General features: G+C 48.1%; 1 protein-coding gene across 1 annotated transcript in view; it reads right to left on the reverse strand.

Moving 5' to 3' along the window:
• Positions 1 to 17190, reverse strand: part of LOC309369821 (cytochrome P450 2J2-like) — a 45130-nt gene that overhangs the window by 14402 nt on the left and 13538 nt on the right. The window contains exon 5 of the mRNA XM_081911162.1: positions 16646 to 16822. Within this exon, the coding sequence (XP_081767288.1) occupies positions 16646 to 16822 (177 nt within the window). The remainder of the gene's footprint in view (positions 1 to 16645; positions 16823 to 17190) is intronic.

Below are 17190 nucleotides of genomic sequence, written 5' to 3' on the forward strand. Positions count from 1 at the left end.
TTTCAGAGAGAAACAGAATTATCATTGGTGAAAAAGGTAAAGTACCTAGGGGTTAATATAACAGCCAAAAATCTGAGTCTATTTAAGGATAATTATGAAAAATGCTGGTCTGAAATTAAGAGAGACTTGGAAAGTTGGGCAAAACTGAAGCTTTCTTTGTTAGGCCGAATTGCTGCGATTAAGATGAATGTGCTGCCAAAGATGTTGTTCTTGTTTCAAACATTGCAAATTGTGGATAAAACGGAGTGTTTCCGGAAGTGGCAGAGAGATATTTCCAAATTTGTCTGGCAGGGCAAAAAGCCCAGAATCAAGTTTAAGATATTAACAGATGCAAAGGAAAGAGGGGGCTTTGCCCTGCCAGACTTAAGGTTGTACTATGAAGCCGCAGCTTTCTGCTGGCTAAAAGATTGGCTACTTCTCGAAGACACTGATGTGTTAGATTTGGAAGGTTATAACAATGCTTTTGGTTGGCATGCATATTTGTGGTATGACAAAGCTAAGATCAACAAGGCCTTTAAGAACCATATTGTCAGAAAAGCAGTGTTTAATGTCTGGCCAAAATACAAAGACTTATTGGAAAATAAAACTCCAAGGTGGCTTTCACCTTTGGAAGCTAAGGCTTGGAAAAGACCCAATATGGAAGCCTACTGGCCAAAATATTGGGAACTGTTAGAAAAAGACGGAGATAACTGGAAATTGCAGAGTATGGAGAAAATGAAGGATAAAGTGCGAGACTGGTTACACTACGCTCAGATTAAGGAAATTTTAAAAAGTGACAAAAAGTTAGGATTCCAGGTGGAGAAATCGAAGTTGGAAACAGAACTGTTAGAACCTAAGACTAAGGTACTTTCAAGAATGTATAACTTGCTGTTGAAATGGAATACACAAGACGAAATGGTTAAGTCGGCTATGATAAAATGGGCACAGGATATTGGGCATAACATTATGTTTGAGGACTGGGAAAGGTTGTGGACCACTGGGTTGAATTTTACTGCATGTAACGCTTTGAAAGAAAATGTAATGAAAATGATATACAGATGGTACATGACCCCAGTTAAACTTGCCAAAATATACCATTCGTCTGACAACAAATGCTGGAAATGTAAAGAAAATGAAGGAACATTCTTCCACCTCTGGTGGACCTGCCCTAAAGTGAAGGCCTTCTGGGAAATGATATATAATGAGCTGAAAAAGGTATTTAAGTATACCTTTACCAAGAAACCAGAGGCCTTTCTTCTGGGCATTGTCGACCAGAAGGTGTTAAAGAAAGATAGAACATTTTTTATGTATGCAACAACAGCAGCAAGGATACTACTCGCTAAGAACTGGAAAACCCAAGATCTACCCACACTGGAAGAATGGCAGATGCAACTGATGGACTATATGCAACTGGCGGAGATGACTGGCAGAATCCGAGACCTGGGAGAAGAAAGGATTGAAGAAGATTGGAAGAAATTCAAGATTTATTTACAGAAATATTGTGATTTAATGGAATGTTAAGAAGGATGCTTGGTTATAAATAATTGGCCATCACTAAAATAGATCAGGAATTGGTGATAAGAGAGATTAAGAGAAACAAATTTGCAGGAGAATTATTTTATTGTATTTAAGTAAGTGGTTACAGATTTGGAAATAAGATGATAATTTGCTGGACAAAAAATTATTAATGATGTAAGTGGGAGCGGGAGACGTGAGGAAGCTCAAGGATATCATGAAACTTTGTTAAAACATGTTTATTATTACTGTATTCTTTTATTCAAAAACTCTAATAAATATTTATATATAAAAAAAGAACAGAGCTTTACTGCAAAGACTGTTCATTGGTTAGTGTGCACTGATCTACAGACATAAAACAAATTCATGTACAGGCATCTTCCAAAAAACCCAATCCAAACCCAAACACCCAAAGTTCCATGGTGATCAGCATATGGTAACAGGGGCAGGATTGTGAAATCTGGAAGCCCATAGTCATGAAACAGCACATGGGCGGTAGATACAGATTCAGTCATTCTGACTCAAGGAACAAGGCAGTTGAGCAGCTTGGCAGCTGTATCCATGACTGAGCAGCCCTTTTTAGAACCTACTCTGCTCACTCCAGAATGGGGGAGGGGCTAGAAAAGGTGCCCTAAACATAGTCTGCCTCTCTTTTTCCCTGACTGGATTACGACGCCCAGTGGGGTCACCACCCAGCAGTGGTAAAAGACAATTGAACTTTGGAACATGGAATATATGGACAGATATAACACAGATAATGAGCATCCTGAACGCAGAACTGCCATCACTGCAAGAGAAATGTGACGTTTTAACATCAATATTGCAGTGCTTCAAGAGACTCAAAGAGCAGGCAAGGGACAACTGAAGGAAGAAACAGGAGGCTACACATTCTTCTGGAAAGGTCTATCTGAACAAGAATGTCAAATATATGAGGTAGGCTTCGCTATCAAAAACAATCTTGTAAAGCTCCTGTCAGAAGTCCCTACCTGACATCTGGTAAACTCACCAAAAACCAACAGGCTACTATTACCAACACACTCGTTTGACAGAAAAAATAAATTTAAAACTTCATGGAGGCATCCTCAGTCAAACCACTGGCACCTCTTAGACTATGTTATTGTCTGTGCTAAAGATTTCCATTATGTGCTCCTTACCAGAGCTATGACGAGTGCCGACAAATGCTGGACAGATCACCGACTAATACGTTCCACGATGGCTATCAAGATTATACCTCAACACAGGCTTCGAAAAGGAAACCAAGATGCAAAATGAACACTCAAGCCCTTCAAGATCCCATTAACCAGGATTGCTTCCAAACAACTCTCTTTTTAAAAAAATATTTTTTATTAGGAATTTCAACATAACATTTTACCAATAAAAGGGTTGTGAATGTTTCTTCAAAACCTGCCAAGGAGTCCAGTTCATTTTCTTGTTTCTTTAAGTACTTTGTAAAGGGTTCCCATTCTTCTTTAAAATCACAGCTGTCCTTATCACGTAGTTTGTATGTCAATTTCACCAGTTCCGCATAATCCATCAGTTTCTCTTGCCACAGTTCTTTGGTCAGGATTTCTTCATTCTTCCATCCTTGTGCTACTAAGACTCTTGCTGCTGTTGTCCCATACATGAAGATGTTTTTCAATTTCCTTGGCAGGTCTTTTCCTACAATTCCTAACAAAAATGCTTCAGGCTTTTTTATAAATGTTAATTGGAACATTTTCTTCAACTCATTTTATATTATTTCCCAGAATTTTTAAAATTTTGCTACAATCCCACCACATATGGTAAAAAGTCCCTTCTTTTTCCTTACATTTCCAACACATATTTGAACCAGTTTTATAGATTCTTCCTATCTGCACTCGTGTTATATATCATCTATACATCATTTTCATGTAATTTTCTTTCAGCAAAGAGCAATCTGTATATTTTGAATCAGTTTTCCACAATCTTTCCCAAACTTCAAGCATTATTTTGTGTTCTATATCTTGTGTCCATTTAATCATAACTGATTTCACCTGTTCATTTTTTGTTTCCCATTCTAGCAGAATTCCTTTTGGAATCTCGATGTTGTATAGCTAAATCCTTTCTTATTGTCTTATTTGTATATTTCATGTAGTTGCCAATAGTGTAGCCAACTCTGAATGTGGTCTTCTATTTCCTCATAATCTCTTAGTTTCCATTTTCCTTCTTGACGCTTTAGCAAATCAACATACGTAAAGCACTTTCCTTTCTTTCCAAGTGGTTTGAGCAGTAAAGCTTCATGTTGTGAAAGCCACCAAGGGGTCTTCTGTTCTAACAAATCTTTATATCTCTCCCATACTCTCATTAATGATTTCCTAATTATATAGTTTTAGAAACTTTTATGAACCTTCCCTTTCCCATACCATAAGTATGTGTGCCACCCAAATCTATTGTCATTTCCTTCCTATTCTAATGCTTCTTGCTTTTCCAACTTCATCGAGTCCCTAATCCATACCAGGCATGCAGCTTCATAATACAATTTAAGGTCTGGGAGGGCAAAACTGCCTCTATCTTTTATGTCTGTAAGTATCTTATATTTTATCCTTGGCCTTTTGCCCCCGCCCCCCCCCATAAACTTAGAAATTTCCTTCTGCCATTTTTTAAAACATTCATCTTTCACAATTACTGGGACTGATTGGAAGGGGAATAGCATTTTTGGCAGCACATTCATTTTAACCGCCACTCTTTTTCCAATAATAATAATAATATTATTATTAATAATAATAATACTTTATTATTTATACCCCGCCCATCTGGCTGGGCCTCCCCAGCCACTCTGGGCAGCTTCCATAAAAACCATACAGTAAAATATCACATGTTAAAAACATCCCTGAACAGGGTTGCCTTAAGATGTCTTCTGAATGTCAGGTAGTTGTTTATCGCTTTGACATCTGCTGGAAGGGCGTTCCACAGGGCGGGCGCCACTACCGAGAAGACCCACTGCCTGGTTCCCTGTAGCTTTGCTTCTCGCAATGAGGGAACCGCCAGAAGGCCCTCGGCACTGGACCTCAGCGTCCGGGCAGAATGATGGGCGTGGAGACGCTCCTTCAGGTATACTAACAGTGAGAGATTCATTCTGCTCCATATTTCTAAATTTCTTTTTATCTCAAGCCAAATTTTTTCATAATTTTCTTTGCATAAGTCTATATTTCTTGATGTTAGCCATATCCCTAAATATTTAACCTTTTTATGGACATCTATCTCAGTGTTTTGCTCCAATTCCTTTTTTTTTTCTTCCTTCAAGTTTTTAACTACTGGTAGTTTTGTTTTATTCCTGTTTAACTTAAATCCCGCCACTTCCCCAAATTTCTGAATCTGCTTCCAAACAACTCTTAAGGACCATCTGCTATCAGAATTCCCTCATAACATCGAGGAACACTGGACCAAGCTAAAAACATCTGTCAGGGTTTCTGGGAGAGAGGAGGAGATGACAGAGGAGACGGAGAGCGAGTGGGAGGAGGGGCAGAAGGATGAGGAAGAAGATGACGGAATTCTAAGGGAATCCACGAGTCTGAGCAGCGAGTCAGAGGATTCTCAAAAGGGGGTTACCTTAATCAAGCAAAAGGGAGGAGAAGGGAGAAGCGGAGAGGAGCCCAGTGGAAGACAGACGCAGCAAGAGGCGTCTCAGCCGGAACGGAGTAAAGGGGGTGGAGTCGTCAGCCTCTCGGAGGGAGCAGGATTAGGAGAGAACAGAGAGAGGGGGTTGGAGCAAGGTGTTCAGCCGGAAAGGGTGGAGAGCAGAACAAGGGGTGGTGTAGCGGTCGAAAGAAGGGTCAGCAGCAACGTACGCGCGCCAAGTTCAAACGTAGAGGCGCGCGGAAGTGGAGAGAGCTCAGGGGAGGAGCCCGGCCCTAAAGCCAGAAAGAGGGGGGAAGAGGCGGCAGAGGATTCAGCCTCAGGCGAGTCACGGAGAGAGGGAACCCAGGGGGGCAGGAAGACCCTGCGGAAAAGAAAGGAGAGGAAGAGGTGGTCTAGAGCCAGGCTATTAAGTTGGTGCGGAAGAGGGGAGGAGTCAGAGGGGACTTCAGCGGTCTAACGTGACAGACGTACGGCCACAATGCTGAACTGTATGAGAAGCAGAAATCTTCAATAAACTTTTCCTGTAAATAAACTGCAACGGAGTAAGGTCTCTTGTGAGCTGGGACCCGTCCTGGGTGGCCGTGACAGTAAGTCCCCTCTCTCTAAGCAAAAATTTTTTTTTTGCGAAGCTCACGAACGGGAGCAGCCATGAGCGCTGAGGAGCAGCTGGTTGCACTGCAGAATCAGGTTACCGCTCTCACATCGGCAGTCATTGCTTCGCAGAAGAAGAATGACGACTTGGAGAAGACGTGCCAGGATTTGCAGGCAAGGTGGGAGCACGCGGACAAGGCGGGGGCCCCAGGATCCAGAGCGGAGGGCATTGCGCTTGGACGGAGGGGGGGTGCCCTAGTTCCGCATTTTAATGGCAACTTGCAAGACTATCCCAATTTCAGAGCGGACGTCGTATATGCACTGCATTTACTCCGTCACGATTTTAAAGATGAGGAGGAGAAAGTGGGGTTCATTGTTTCGCACCTGCATGGGGAGGCCAGGGCTTGGCTACGCAATCTGTGGCGCGAAGATGGACCGGCCCGTCGCAATTCAACTGCGTTCATCAAAGCGATGGATTCTTGTTTTCAATCCTCTGTGGATGTGGACATTGCGCGCCGTCAAATGCACGGGCTGAGGCAGGGGAAAGCGACTGTGCGCCAATACCATTCTAAATTTTTTGCATTGCTCACCGCCTTAGATTGGCCAAAGGACAGTAGGCCGGTCAGAGATCTTTTTTGGGAGGGATTGAGCCCCCCCATCAAGGATGAGATCGCTAGGGGGGACAGACCCCAGACCCTAGAAGACGTGGTGCAACGGGCTTTAGCTATTGGAATTCGACATGAGGGACGTCCGTGGCACGAGGAGGACGGGCCCCAAGCGCGTGCGCAAGCGAGGACTCTCCCTTTTGTGCACAGGGATTTCAGCCGTGCGCACCCCTCGCCAATGGGGAAGGACAGTGAGGAACCAATGGAGATTGGTGGTGCTAGGGCTCAGAAGCCATCCCAGAGCCCTGTCCCTGGTGCAGCCAAAGCGAAGCCTCCTAGAGGAACCAGGAAGTGTTACATCTGTGACAGTGCGCACCATATGGCGAAAGAGTGCCCCCAGAGGCTCCAGAAGCACACTGCAGCACTGGCAACTATGACAGCGGAGGTGCAACCAGGGGAGCAGCTTCAGGGAAACGACAGTGCCTGGCTGGAAGCAGAGCTACTGGGGCTCAGCCAGGCGGATCTGTAGACAAGCCCCCAGCATCACCGCAGAGTGTGGACCCTTTGCCTCCCAAACCGGCAGTTCTGCTCACAGCAACACTCCAGCTGCCTGATGGGAGACTCCTCGAGGTTCCAATAACGATCGATTCGGGAAGCAACGCCGACTTCGTGGGACTGCAGTTCGTTAAGCAGCACAACATGGCGCTCCTGCCTGCAACGACGCCTCTGAACGTGGTCACGGTAGACGGCAGGAAGTTGCTGGGGGGGCAAGTGGTGCAGCAAACCCCTCCCATGATGATGCAGATTGGCAACCATCGAGAACTTATTAGTTTCAATGTCACCCACTTATCGGACACACCCATCGTGTTAGGCATGAGTTGGCTGGAGAGGCACAGTCCCGCGGTTGCGTGGTACCAGAGGCAGATCACCTTTTGTTCATCGTATTGTGCTCAGCATTGCTTGCAGACCGATCAGGGAGGAGAAGCCGAGCAGCAGTTGCATCTGGGTATGGTGCAAACAGTGCCTCACAAGTACCAGGACTTCTTGGAGGTTTTCTGTGAGAAGGAAGCTGACAAGTTGCCGCCTCACAGACCTTACGACTGCGCGATTGATTTAGTGCCGGGGGCGCAACTGCCTGCTGCCAAGCTGTACTCCATGTCGGAGGACGAAATGCAAGAGCTTCGGGAGTTCATAGACCATAACCTCAAGCGCGGTTTCATCCAGGAATCTAAAGCAGCGGGAGGCAGCCCTGTTTTCTTTGTGAAGAAGAAAGACACGCCCCAAAAAAGGCTTATAGTGGATTACAGGTTCATAAACAGCTTGACTAAGCCCAAAGCTTTCCCCATGCCCAAGATTGACGACCTTTTAGCGACCGTCAGGAGGGGCAAGATTTTCACCAAGCTGGACCTACGTGGAGCTTACAATCTCATCCGCATCCGGAAAGGAGATGAGTGGAAGACCGCCATGTTCACCCCTCTGGGCACATACGAATACAGAGTCATGCCTTTCGGTCTCCAAAATGGCAGCCACGTTTTTCAAGCATTTATGCACCACGTGCTAGCAGGTCTCCTCTACAAAAAGTGTGTCTGCTTTCTCGACGATATCCTGATTTTCTCGGAATCGCCGGAGGATCACGATAAGGACGTGAGGGAGGTCCTGCAGAGGCTGAAGGAACATAGGCTGTACGCCAAGTTGGAAAAATGCCAGTTTGATGTCAGAGAGGTTGATTTCCTTGGCTACAAGTTGTCCGACGAGGGACTGGCCATGGACAGGGCTAAGGTTCAAGCGCTGTTGGACTGGAAAAGCCCTCGAAATCGGAAAGAGGTCCAGAGGTTCATCGGCTTTGCCAATTTTTACCGCAAGTTTATTAAAGGTTTTGCGAACGCGACGGCGGCTATCACTGACACCCTCAGTTCCAAGAAGAAGAAGTTCGTCTGGACCGAACAAGCGGAGCGGTCCTTCCGGACGCTTAAAGGTCTTTTCGCCTCCGAAGAGCAGCTGCTCCACGTGAATCCCGGCAGACCCATGCGGGTAGAGACCGATGCGTCAGACAGAGCGGTTGGGGCCGTTCTTTTGCAAGAGGATTCACAAGGCAACTGGAGACCGGGTGCGTTCTACTCCCGGAAGCTCAGCAAGACGGAGCGCAATTATACCATATGGGACAGGGAGTTGTTGGCCATTCATGCAGCTTTCAAAGCGTGGCGACACTTCTTAATAGGAGCCAAGCACACGGTGCAGGTCCGCACGGATCACAAGAACTTAGAGTATTGGCGGACGGCTAAGTTGCAGACCCAGCGACACATGCGCTGGGCGGAGTTCTTTGCGGACTTCGACTTCAAAATAGAATACATCCCAGGAGACTCCAATGTTATTGCAGACGCGCTGTCCCGAAAGCCGCAATACTTGGAGGAAGCAGCTCCAATCGCAGCAAAGCACATTTTCGCACCGCAGGCGTGGACGTGCGCTACCATCGCAGTCGACCTGGACGCGGTGCGACGCGCGTTGCAAAGGGATCAGTTTGCACAGTCTAAGATGGAGGAGCTACGCGGAGGGTCGCGACACAACGATGAGTTTCAATTGCATGATGGACTTTTGACTCGTAAGGGTGCCCTTTACGTGCCCACCGACGATCTTCGAGCCAAGGTTCTGCAACAGTTGCATGACGCCCCTAGTGCAGGCCATTTCGGCAAAGAGAAGACGATGGAGTTGGTGGCTAGAGACTTTTGGTGGCCCCAGATGAGAGGAGAGGTGGCGGACTACGTCGCCAGGTGTGATATCTGCCAGAGGTCCAAACCAGTGCACCAGAAGCAAGCGGGATTGCTAGAACCGCTGGAGACACCGCAGCAACCGTGGGAGAGGGTAGCGTTGGACTTTGTTACAGACCTGCCCAGCTCCAGAGGTAAGACGGCGGTGTTAGTGGTGGTGGACTTGTTCACCAAGATGGCGCACTTCATCCCTTGTGCCAAGGTGGCGACGGCAGAACAGACCGCAAAGCTCTTCATCGATCACGTCTTCAGAGTGCATGGACTTCCGCAGTCCGTCTTGTCCGACAGGGGGCGCCAGTTTGTTTCCACTTTCTGGCGAAAGCTTCTGGGCATCTTGCACGTCAAAATCAACCTGACATCGGCGAGGCATCCACAAACCAACGGTCAAGCGGAGAGGGTCAACGCGATCATGCAGCAGTACCTGCGGTGCTACGCCAACCAGCGACCTGCGGCGTGGGTGGACTATCTGCCGATGGCTGAATTCGCCTACAACAACACGAAACACGCATCCACCGGGGTGACGCCTTTCTTCGCGAACAATGGCCGTCATCCCAGAACCTTCCCGAGATTTGCGGCACCAGGAGGGGGGGGGCCTCAAGATGCCGACCAATTTGCAGCGGAGTTGCAAGAGGTGCACGAGGAGCTGCGGAGACATTTGGAGCTGGCGAAACAGGCGTATAAGGTGCAAGCCGATAAGCACAGGAGGGCGGGAGAGGACATCCAGGTTGGGGACTGGGTGTGGTTAGCAGCCCACGCGATGCCGGCCAGGTCATTGGCCAAGAAGAAGTTAGGACACAGGCAGCTAGGGCCATATCAAGTTGAGGCTAAGATCAATCCGGTGGCTTTTCGTCTAGCCCTTCCGGAAGGTTCCAGGGTGCACCCGGTCTTTCATAGGTCGGTGCTCACTCCCTACAAAACCCCACACAGGTTTCAAGAGTCAGGAGCACCCCCAGAGCCACGTAGGAGGGCACCTGAGAGGGGGGAATCGCCAAGACCAGAACCTCTTAACGAGGTCACAGAGATACTGGACTCGAGATGGGGGGAGGAGGGAGTTGAATATTTTCTCGCCAAGGAAGGCACTCCGGCCTCTGCCAATAGCTGGGTGCCGGGTTACGCGTTGGACGAACCCCTGTTGAAGGAGGAGTTCCATGCACTTTTTCCGCACAAGCCCATGCCCGAGGAGTATTTTGATGATTGGCTTTTCACGCCCACTTTGTCAGACAGCACGTTCGAGGGTTTCTCCTCGCCCGAGGGCCGTACGCCCGAAACAAGCCCGACCAGGGATCCGAGACTGGGGGGGGAGGAGACAGGCCCTTGTTGGTGGGTGGATCAGCCAAGGGAGGCATGGAGTCAGAGATGGATGGTAGGTCCTTGGCAGGCAGCGCCAGGAGAAACAGTGATGGAGGAAGAGACTGTGATGTCTTTGGGTGGGGAACCCGAGTTCGAACACACATATACGGAGCTGCCAGAGGAGAACGTTGAAGTGGACAACCTGTATCCTGAACCAACCCCGGAAGAACCACGTTTTCCTCAACCTGCACCCGGCGAGCGGGAGGGGGGAAGGGGGGGCTTCGAGGGGGGGATGGATGTCAGGGTTTCTGGGAGAGAGGAGGAGATGACAGAGGAGACGGAGAGCGAGTGGGAGGAGGGGCAGAAGGATGAGGAAGAAGATGACGGAATTCTAAGGGAATCCACGAGTCTGAGCAGCGAGTCAGAGGATTCTCAAAAGGGGGTTACCTTAATCAAGCAAAAGGGAGGAGAAGGGAGAAGCGGAGAGGAGCCCAGTGGAAGACAGACGCAGCAAGAGGCGTCTCAGCCGGAACGGAGTAAAGGGGGTGGAGTCGTCAGCCTCTCGGAGGGAGCAGGATTAGGAGAGAACAGAGAGAGGGGGTTGGAGCAAGGTGTTCAGCCGGAAAGGGTGGAGAGCAGAACAAGGGGTGGTGTAGCGGTCGAAAGAAGGGTCAGCAGCAACGTACGCGCGCCAAGTTCAAACGTAGAGGCGCGCGGAAGTGGAGAGAGCTCAGGGGAGGAGCCCGGCCCTAAAGCCAGAAAGAGGGGGGAAGAGGCGGCAGAGGATTCAGCCTCAGGCGAGTCACGGAGAGAGGGAACCCAGGGGGGCAGGAAGACCCTGCGGAAAAGAAAGGAGAGGAAGAGGTGGTCTAGAGCCAGGCTATTAAGTTGGTGCGGAAGAGGGGAGGAGTCAGAGGGGACTTCAGCGGTCTAACGTGACAGACGTACGGCCACAATGCTGAACTGTATGAGAAGCAGAAATCTTCAATAAACTTTTCCTGTAAATAAACTGCAACGGAGTAAGGTCTCTTGTGAGCTGGGACCCGTCCTGGGTGGCCGTGACAACATCCATTATTGCCGCCTGTGAACAAAGTATAGAATAGCAAACCAAGAAACATGAGGACTGGTTTGATGAGAAAGACAGTGAGATTGAACACATGATTGACAAGAAAAGGAAGGCCTTTCAGATCTGACAAAGAGACAGAAACTGTGCCACTAAGAAAAAAACCCTATGCCAACGCTAAGGCTGTGGTTCAAAGAAGAACCAGAGAACTAAAAAACACCTGGTGGATTAAAAAAAGCTCAGGAGATCCAGCGCTTAGCTGACACTCATGATGCACAGAATTTCTTTAAAGCCACAAAGACCCTGTATGGGCCAATAAATCGTGGCATATGCCCTCTATGCTCAGCAGACAGTACCACAATTCTAAAAGATAAAGAAGCTACTGCACTGGAACGAACATTGCCAACATCTCCTTAACCGCACCTCCCCCATAGCTGCTGAGGTCCTCTCACAAATTCTGCAAAAACAAGTTAGAGATGGACTGTCCTTCTGAAGATTTGTGAACAACATTTGGCTCCTCCATGATAATACGACAGCCACAATCAAGGATAACCATGGCTCTCAGAGTGAACCATTCACAGTGGGATCAGGTGTTAAACAGGGTTGTGTTATTGCCTCAACACTGTTCATTATTTTCATTGCCATGATCCTACACTTTGTTGAAGGGAAACTCCCCACCAGAGTAGATATCATATATTAAACAGATTGAGAGCCGTTTAATCTGAGCAGGCTGAAAGCAAAGATCACCAGTGTTGATCAATGATTCTTCAACATCAACTTCATTGGACTGGTCATGTTGTGCGGATGCCTGATGATATATTTTGTCCTTCTAGTATATGAAGATGTATATGTGCTGCCGAAGCGAGCACTCTAGTATATGAAGATGGATGAGACAGGGATTTGAAGTCATAGTTTAGTTTAAAAATATTTTGTTTTGGATTTTCTGTTTTCTCAGTCCACATTTGAATGTCAGATAAATATCAATACAAAAAATGCTCCAAAGCAAGACCCCATAATACACGAGGGGCGAGGGAGGTATGGCGGTGGGGGCAGATGTCATAGGCGAAGGGGATCGAGATACGGATATGCTCGTACCCCTTCCAATCTGCGCCCCATCCCGAGAGACGAGGGTAGGGTGAGCAAAGATTACTCACCTCCGTCACTGGTGTTGTGCAATGCCAGGTCTATAGGCAACAAAACCGCCACCCTGCGAGATTTCTTCATCTCGCAGGGGGTCGACCTGGCTTGTGTGACGGAGACCTGGGTGCGCGAAGGGGATACTGTTACTTTACGAGAGATGGCGCCCCCAGGTTTCTCCGTCCTCCACCAGTCGCGGACTGTGGGCCGGGGGGGAGGGGTGGCATTATTAATCCGGGAAGATTGTTCTTTCAGGGCTCTACCATCGCCATCGATCCCCGGCATTGAATGTGTTGGCCTAGTGTGGGGCTCCGAGGTGAGCTTGGCTGTCTGGCTGGTGTACCGGCCACCTAGCGCACCAGCAGCCACCCTGCCAGGCCTGCTGGAGGCAGTGGCCGGCTGGGCCTTGGAGTTCCCTAACCTATTGGTATTGGGGGACTTCAACATCCATGCTGATGCCACTCCCTCCTCACAGGCTCTGGACCTGGTGTCTTCCATGGCGACACTAGGGCTCTCCCAGTTTGTTTCGGGCCCCACACATCAAGCAGGCCACACGCTGGATTTGATCTTTGGCGCTGGTATAGATGTGATCATGTTTCCTTCGATGAAGGTGCCATGGTCTGATCACTACGCTCTGAAAGCCAGGATTGACGTTCCACCCCCACCCTGCTTAGGTGGCGAGCCGATTTGGGCTCGCCCGCAGAGGCTGATGGATCCTGATAGATTCCGTCAAGCCTTGCGGGACCTTTCTCCCCCTGGCGACTCATTGACTGAGCTTGTTGAGGGCTGGAATACCCATCTCCTGGCAGCCATCAATGAGATCGCACCTAAGCGCCCTCTGCGACCCCGCAGAAACCGGGCTCCCTGGTTTACCGAGGAGCTCCGGAAAATGAAGCGGGACCTCAGACGGCTAGAGCGAGTATGGCGGCGTGCCCGTGACGGAGCTTCAAGAACATCTTATAGGGTTTTTATGAAAACCTACGAGATGGCTGTGAAGGCCACTAAGAAGTCCTACTTCTCGGCCTCCATTGCATCCGCTAGCTCTCGCCCGGCGCAATTATTTAGTATAATTCGGTCTTTAACGTCCCTCGAAGGACAGCCAAATTTAAATAACAAATTGACACACAGCTGTGAGGCATTTGCGAGCTTTTTTGCGGAGAAGGTCTTGTCGCTCCGACATGACCTCCCTGCCAATTTGGACACAATAAAGGAACTGGAGGCCCCTCGACTGTCCTCGGGTCCAGTATTGGACCACTTCGACCGGATATCCCCAGCCGATGTGGACAGACTCCTCCGAGCTGGAAAGCCCACCACCTGTCCTCTTGACCCGTGCCCGTCTTGGCTGATTAGAGCGTGTCCAGACGAGGTGCGGGCCCTCCTGGGGGATATCATCAATTTGTCCCTTGGCACGGGGACATTCCCAGGGGAACTGAAGGAGGCAGTGGTGCGCCCGCTCTTAAAGAAAACATCATTAGATCCTTTAGATCTATCCAATTACCGCCCGGTTTCGAATCTTCCGTTCCTGGGTAAGGTGATTGAGAGAGCGGTTGCTGAACAGCTTGGTGGGTTTCTGGATGAAACATCGGCTCTGGATCCATTCCAGTCCGGCTTCCGCGCGGGCTATGGGACCGAGACGGCTCTGGTTGCCCTAACAGATGATCTTCGTAGACAGCTGGATCGAGGCGGGTCGGGGCTGCTGATTCTTCTAGATTTGTCAGCAGCTTTTGACATGGTCGATCATGAACTTCTGGACCACCGCCTTGCCGACGTGGGGATCCAGGGCACAGTCCTTCAATGGCTGCGCTCGTTTCTCTCTGGTCGGGGACAGAGGGTGGCGCTTGGGGGGGAATTGTCATCGCGCCACTCCTTGGTGTGTGGAGTGCCTCAGGGTGCGATTCTCTCCACGATGCTTTTTAACATCTTTATGCGCCCCCTCGCCCAGCTTGTCAGGAGTTTTGGGCTGGGCTGCCATCAGTATGCTGATGACACCCAACTCTATCTGTTGATGGATGGCCATCCTGACTCGGCCCCAGACACACTGATCAGATGCTTGGAAGCTGTGGCTGGATGGTTGCGTGGGAGCCGGTTGAAGTTAAATCCTTCGAAGACAGAGGTCCTCTGGCTGGGACGGGATGATATGGGACTGAGGGGGCAGCTCCCATCTCTTGCGGGGGTGCAATTAGTGCCAGCACCGTCCGTTAAGAGTTTGGGTGTAATCTTCGATACCTCCCTCTCCATGGAGGCGCAGATTGCAGCTATTACAAAGGCGGCATTTTTTCATCTCCGCCAAGCTAAGCAGTTGGCTCCTTACCTCTCTCGCCCTGACCTAGCTACTGTGATCCACGCGACGGTCACCTCCAGACTGGATTATTGTAACTCGCTCTACGTGGGGCTGCCCTTGAGACTGACCCAAAAACTCCAGCGGGTGCAGAATGCCACAGCGAGACTCCTTACGGGGTCTTCGCTGCGAGATCACATTCATCCGGTGCTATACCAGCTGCACTGGCTCCCGGTGGAGTACAGGATCAGGTTTAAGGTGCTGGTTTTAACCTTCAAAGCCCTATACGGCCTAGGACCCTCGTATCTACGGGACCGCCTCTCCTGGTATGCCCCACAGAGGAACCTACGGTCTTCAAACAAAAACACCTTGAAGGTCCCAGGCCACAGAGAGGTTAGGCTGGCCTCAACTAGAGCCAGGGCCTTTTCGGCTGCGGCTCCAACCTGGTGGAATGCTCTGTCACAAGAGACAAGGGCCCTGCAGGACTTGACATCTTTCCATAGGGCCTGCAAGACAGAGCTGTTCCGCCAGGCCTTTGGTTAGGGCGCAGCCTGACTCCCTCCTCTGGCAACCTTTACAAAACTTTATGGCTGCCATCAATCTTGATTTTAATTAATTTTTATAATGTTTTTATAATGTCACACTATTTTGGTGTTGTTAGCCGCCCTGAGCCCGGCTTTGGCTGGGGAGGGCGGGATATAAATAAAATTTATTATTATTATTATTATTATTATTATTATTATTATTATTATTATTATTATTAAGTTTCCACTCCTTTACACTCACATTTCCTAGACATTTCTGTAGATGCTTATGGATGGATGAGCAACTAAATTGACTATGAGAAATGTTTGGAGGAAACTCAATGCGATTTTCAACTGCGATTCGGGGGGAAAAGACACAGTGGTACCTCGGTTTTCGAACAGCTTAGTTCCTGAACAACTTGGAACTTGAATGCTGCAAACCTGGAAGTCAATGTTTCGGTTTACGATCTTTGCTTTGGAAGCTGAATGTGCTCCTGAGCTTCCATTTTCACTGTTGCGCTGCTAATTTCTGCCCCCTCCCCATTGTAATCAAAGCCTTCCATTTCCGATTGAGGTGTTCTGAGGTGATATTTGGAGCTTATATTTGGTGCTTTTATTTTTGCTTTTTTACGTTTTTGTTTGTGTGGCCTTTTCATTTTTGTGACTGTAGCTTGTTCTTCATTTTATGATTGATTGATTGATTGATTGATTGTGTGACTACGGAAATGGATAAAAACCCACCATCCAAACAATGACTATCGTCAGCACAGGTAAGAAAGAATTTTAATTTTAATTTTTATCATCCACAATACAGTTTTATTTATTTTATAGTACAGTACAGTGATTACTGCTTTCATTTTATTAATCAATGGCCTCATTAGATAGTAAAATTCACGTAAAATTGCTGTTTTAGAGGTTGTTTATAAAAGTCTGGAATGGATTAATTCGTTTTCCATTACTTTCTATGGGAAAGCATGCCTCAGTTTTGGAACACTTTGATTTTGGAACAGACTTCTGGAACGGATTAAGTTTGAGAACCAAGGTACCACTGTACTGGTTTCCAGGCAAGGGATTAGTATTCACATATAACAGGGAATATAATGATTCCTTGAATGAGCTGCCTACAGTTTTGAAGCAGATACAACTCACTTTAGCAATTCAAATGACTATGAGGGAATTGGGGGGGGCAGAGAGAGGTATTGGTGTCCTGGCAAGAGATCAGCTCCTCTCCCTGTTCACTCATAACATGGAATATAATGATTCCTTGGATGAGCAGCATTCGGTTTCAAGCAGATACTTACTTTCTCCATCTGAAGTAGATAGAAATCAATGAGATCCTGTGGCTCATGCACAGACGGATTCTCCTTATGCTTCTCTATCTCCTCCTTTGCAAATGAACGCACCATCTCCACGCAGGAGAAAGCCTTCTTGTGGGGCCCTGGGAGATGTTTCATGAGCCATGGGAGCATTTCATAAAGCTGAAGGAAAGATAGCAGAAATGCTGCCATTACCATGAGGAAGCTTGTTCAAACCAATTGTGCTTTGGAATTGCACTTAAAAAACATGATCTGCATTCTTCTTCAGGGCTAGCATATTAGTTTGAGTCTCACTAAGAAGAAGGAAGGTGTCTATAGCTTCTCTGGAATCCCACAATGATTGGATTCTGTGATTTATCCCTAGCTGAAAATGTGAAAGAAAACTATGGCTCAAAATATTGTTCCAGCTCCCAGGCATAATTCCAAAACTGGGCACAATCACAGGACGTCTCCTGGAACAAGTTAGTGCCCTTTTGTGGTAGGTGGGGGTGGGTGGAGAATAGGGATGGGGGGAAAATCAAGCACGGTAA

This window comes from Podarcis melisellensis (assembly GCF_964234715.1).
Source record: "Podarcis melisellensis genome assembly, chromosome: 5".
Taxonomy (NCBI): domain Eukaryota; kingdom Metazoa; phylum Chordata; class Lepidosauria; order Squamata; family Lacertidae; genus Podarcis; species Podarcis melisellensis.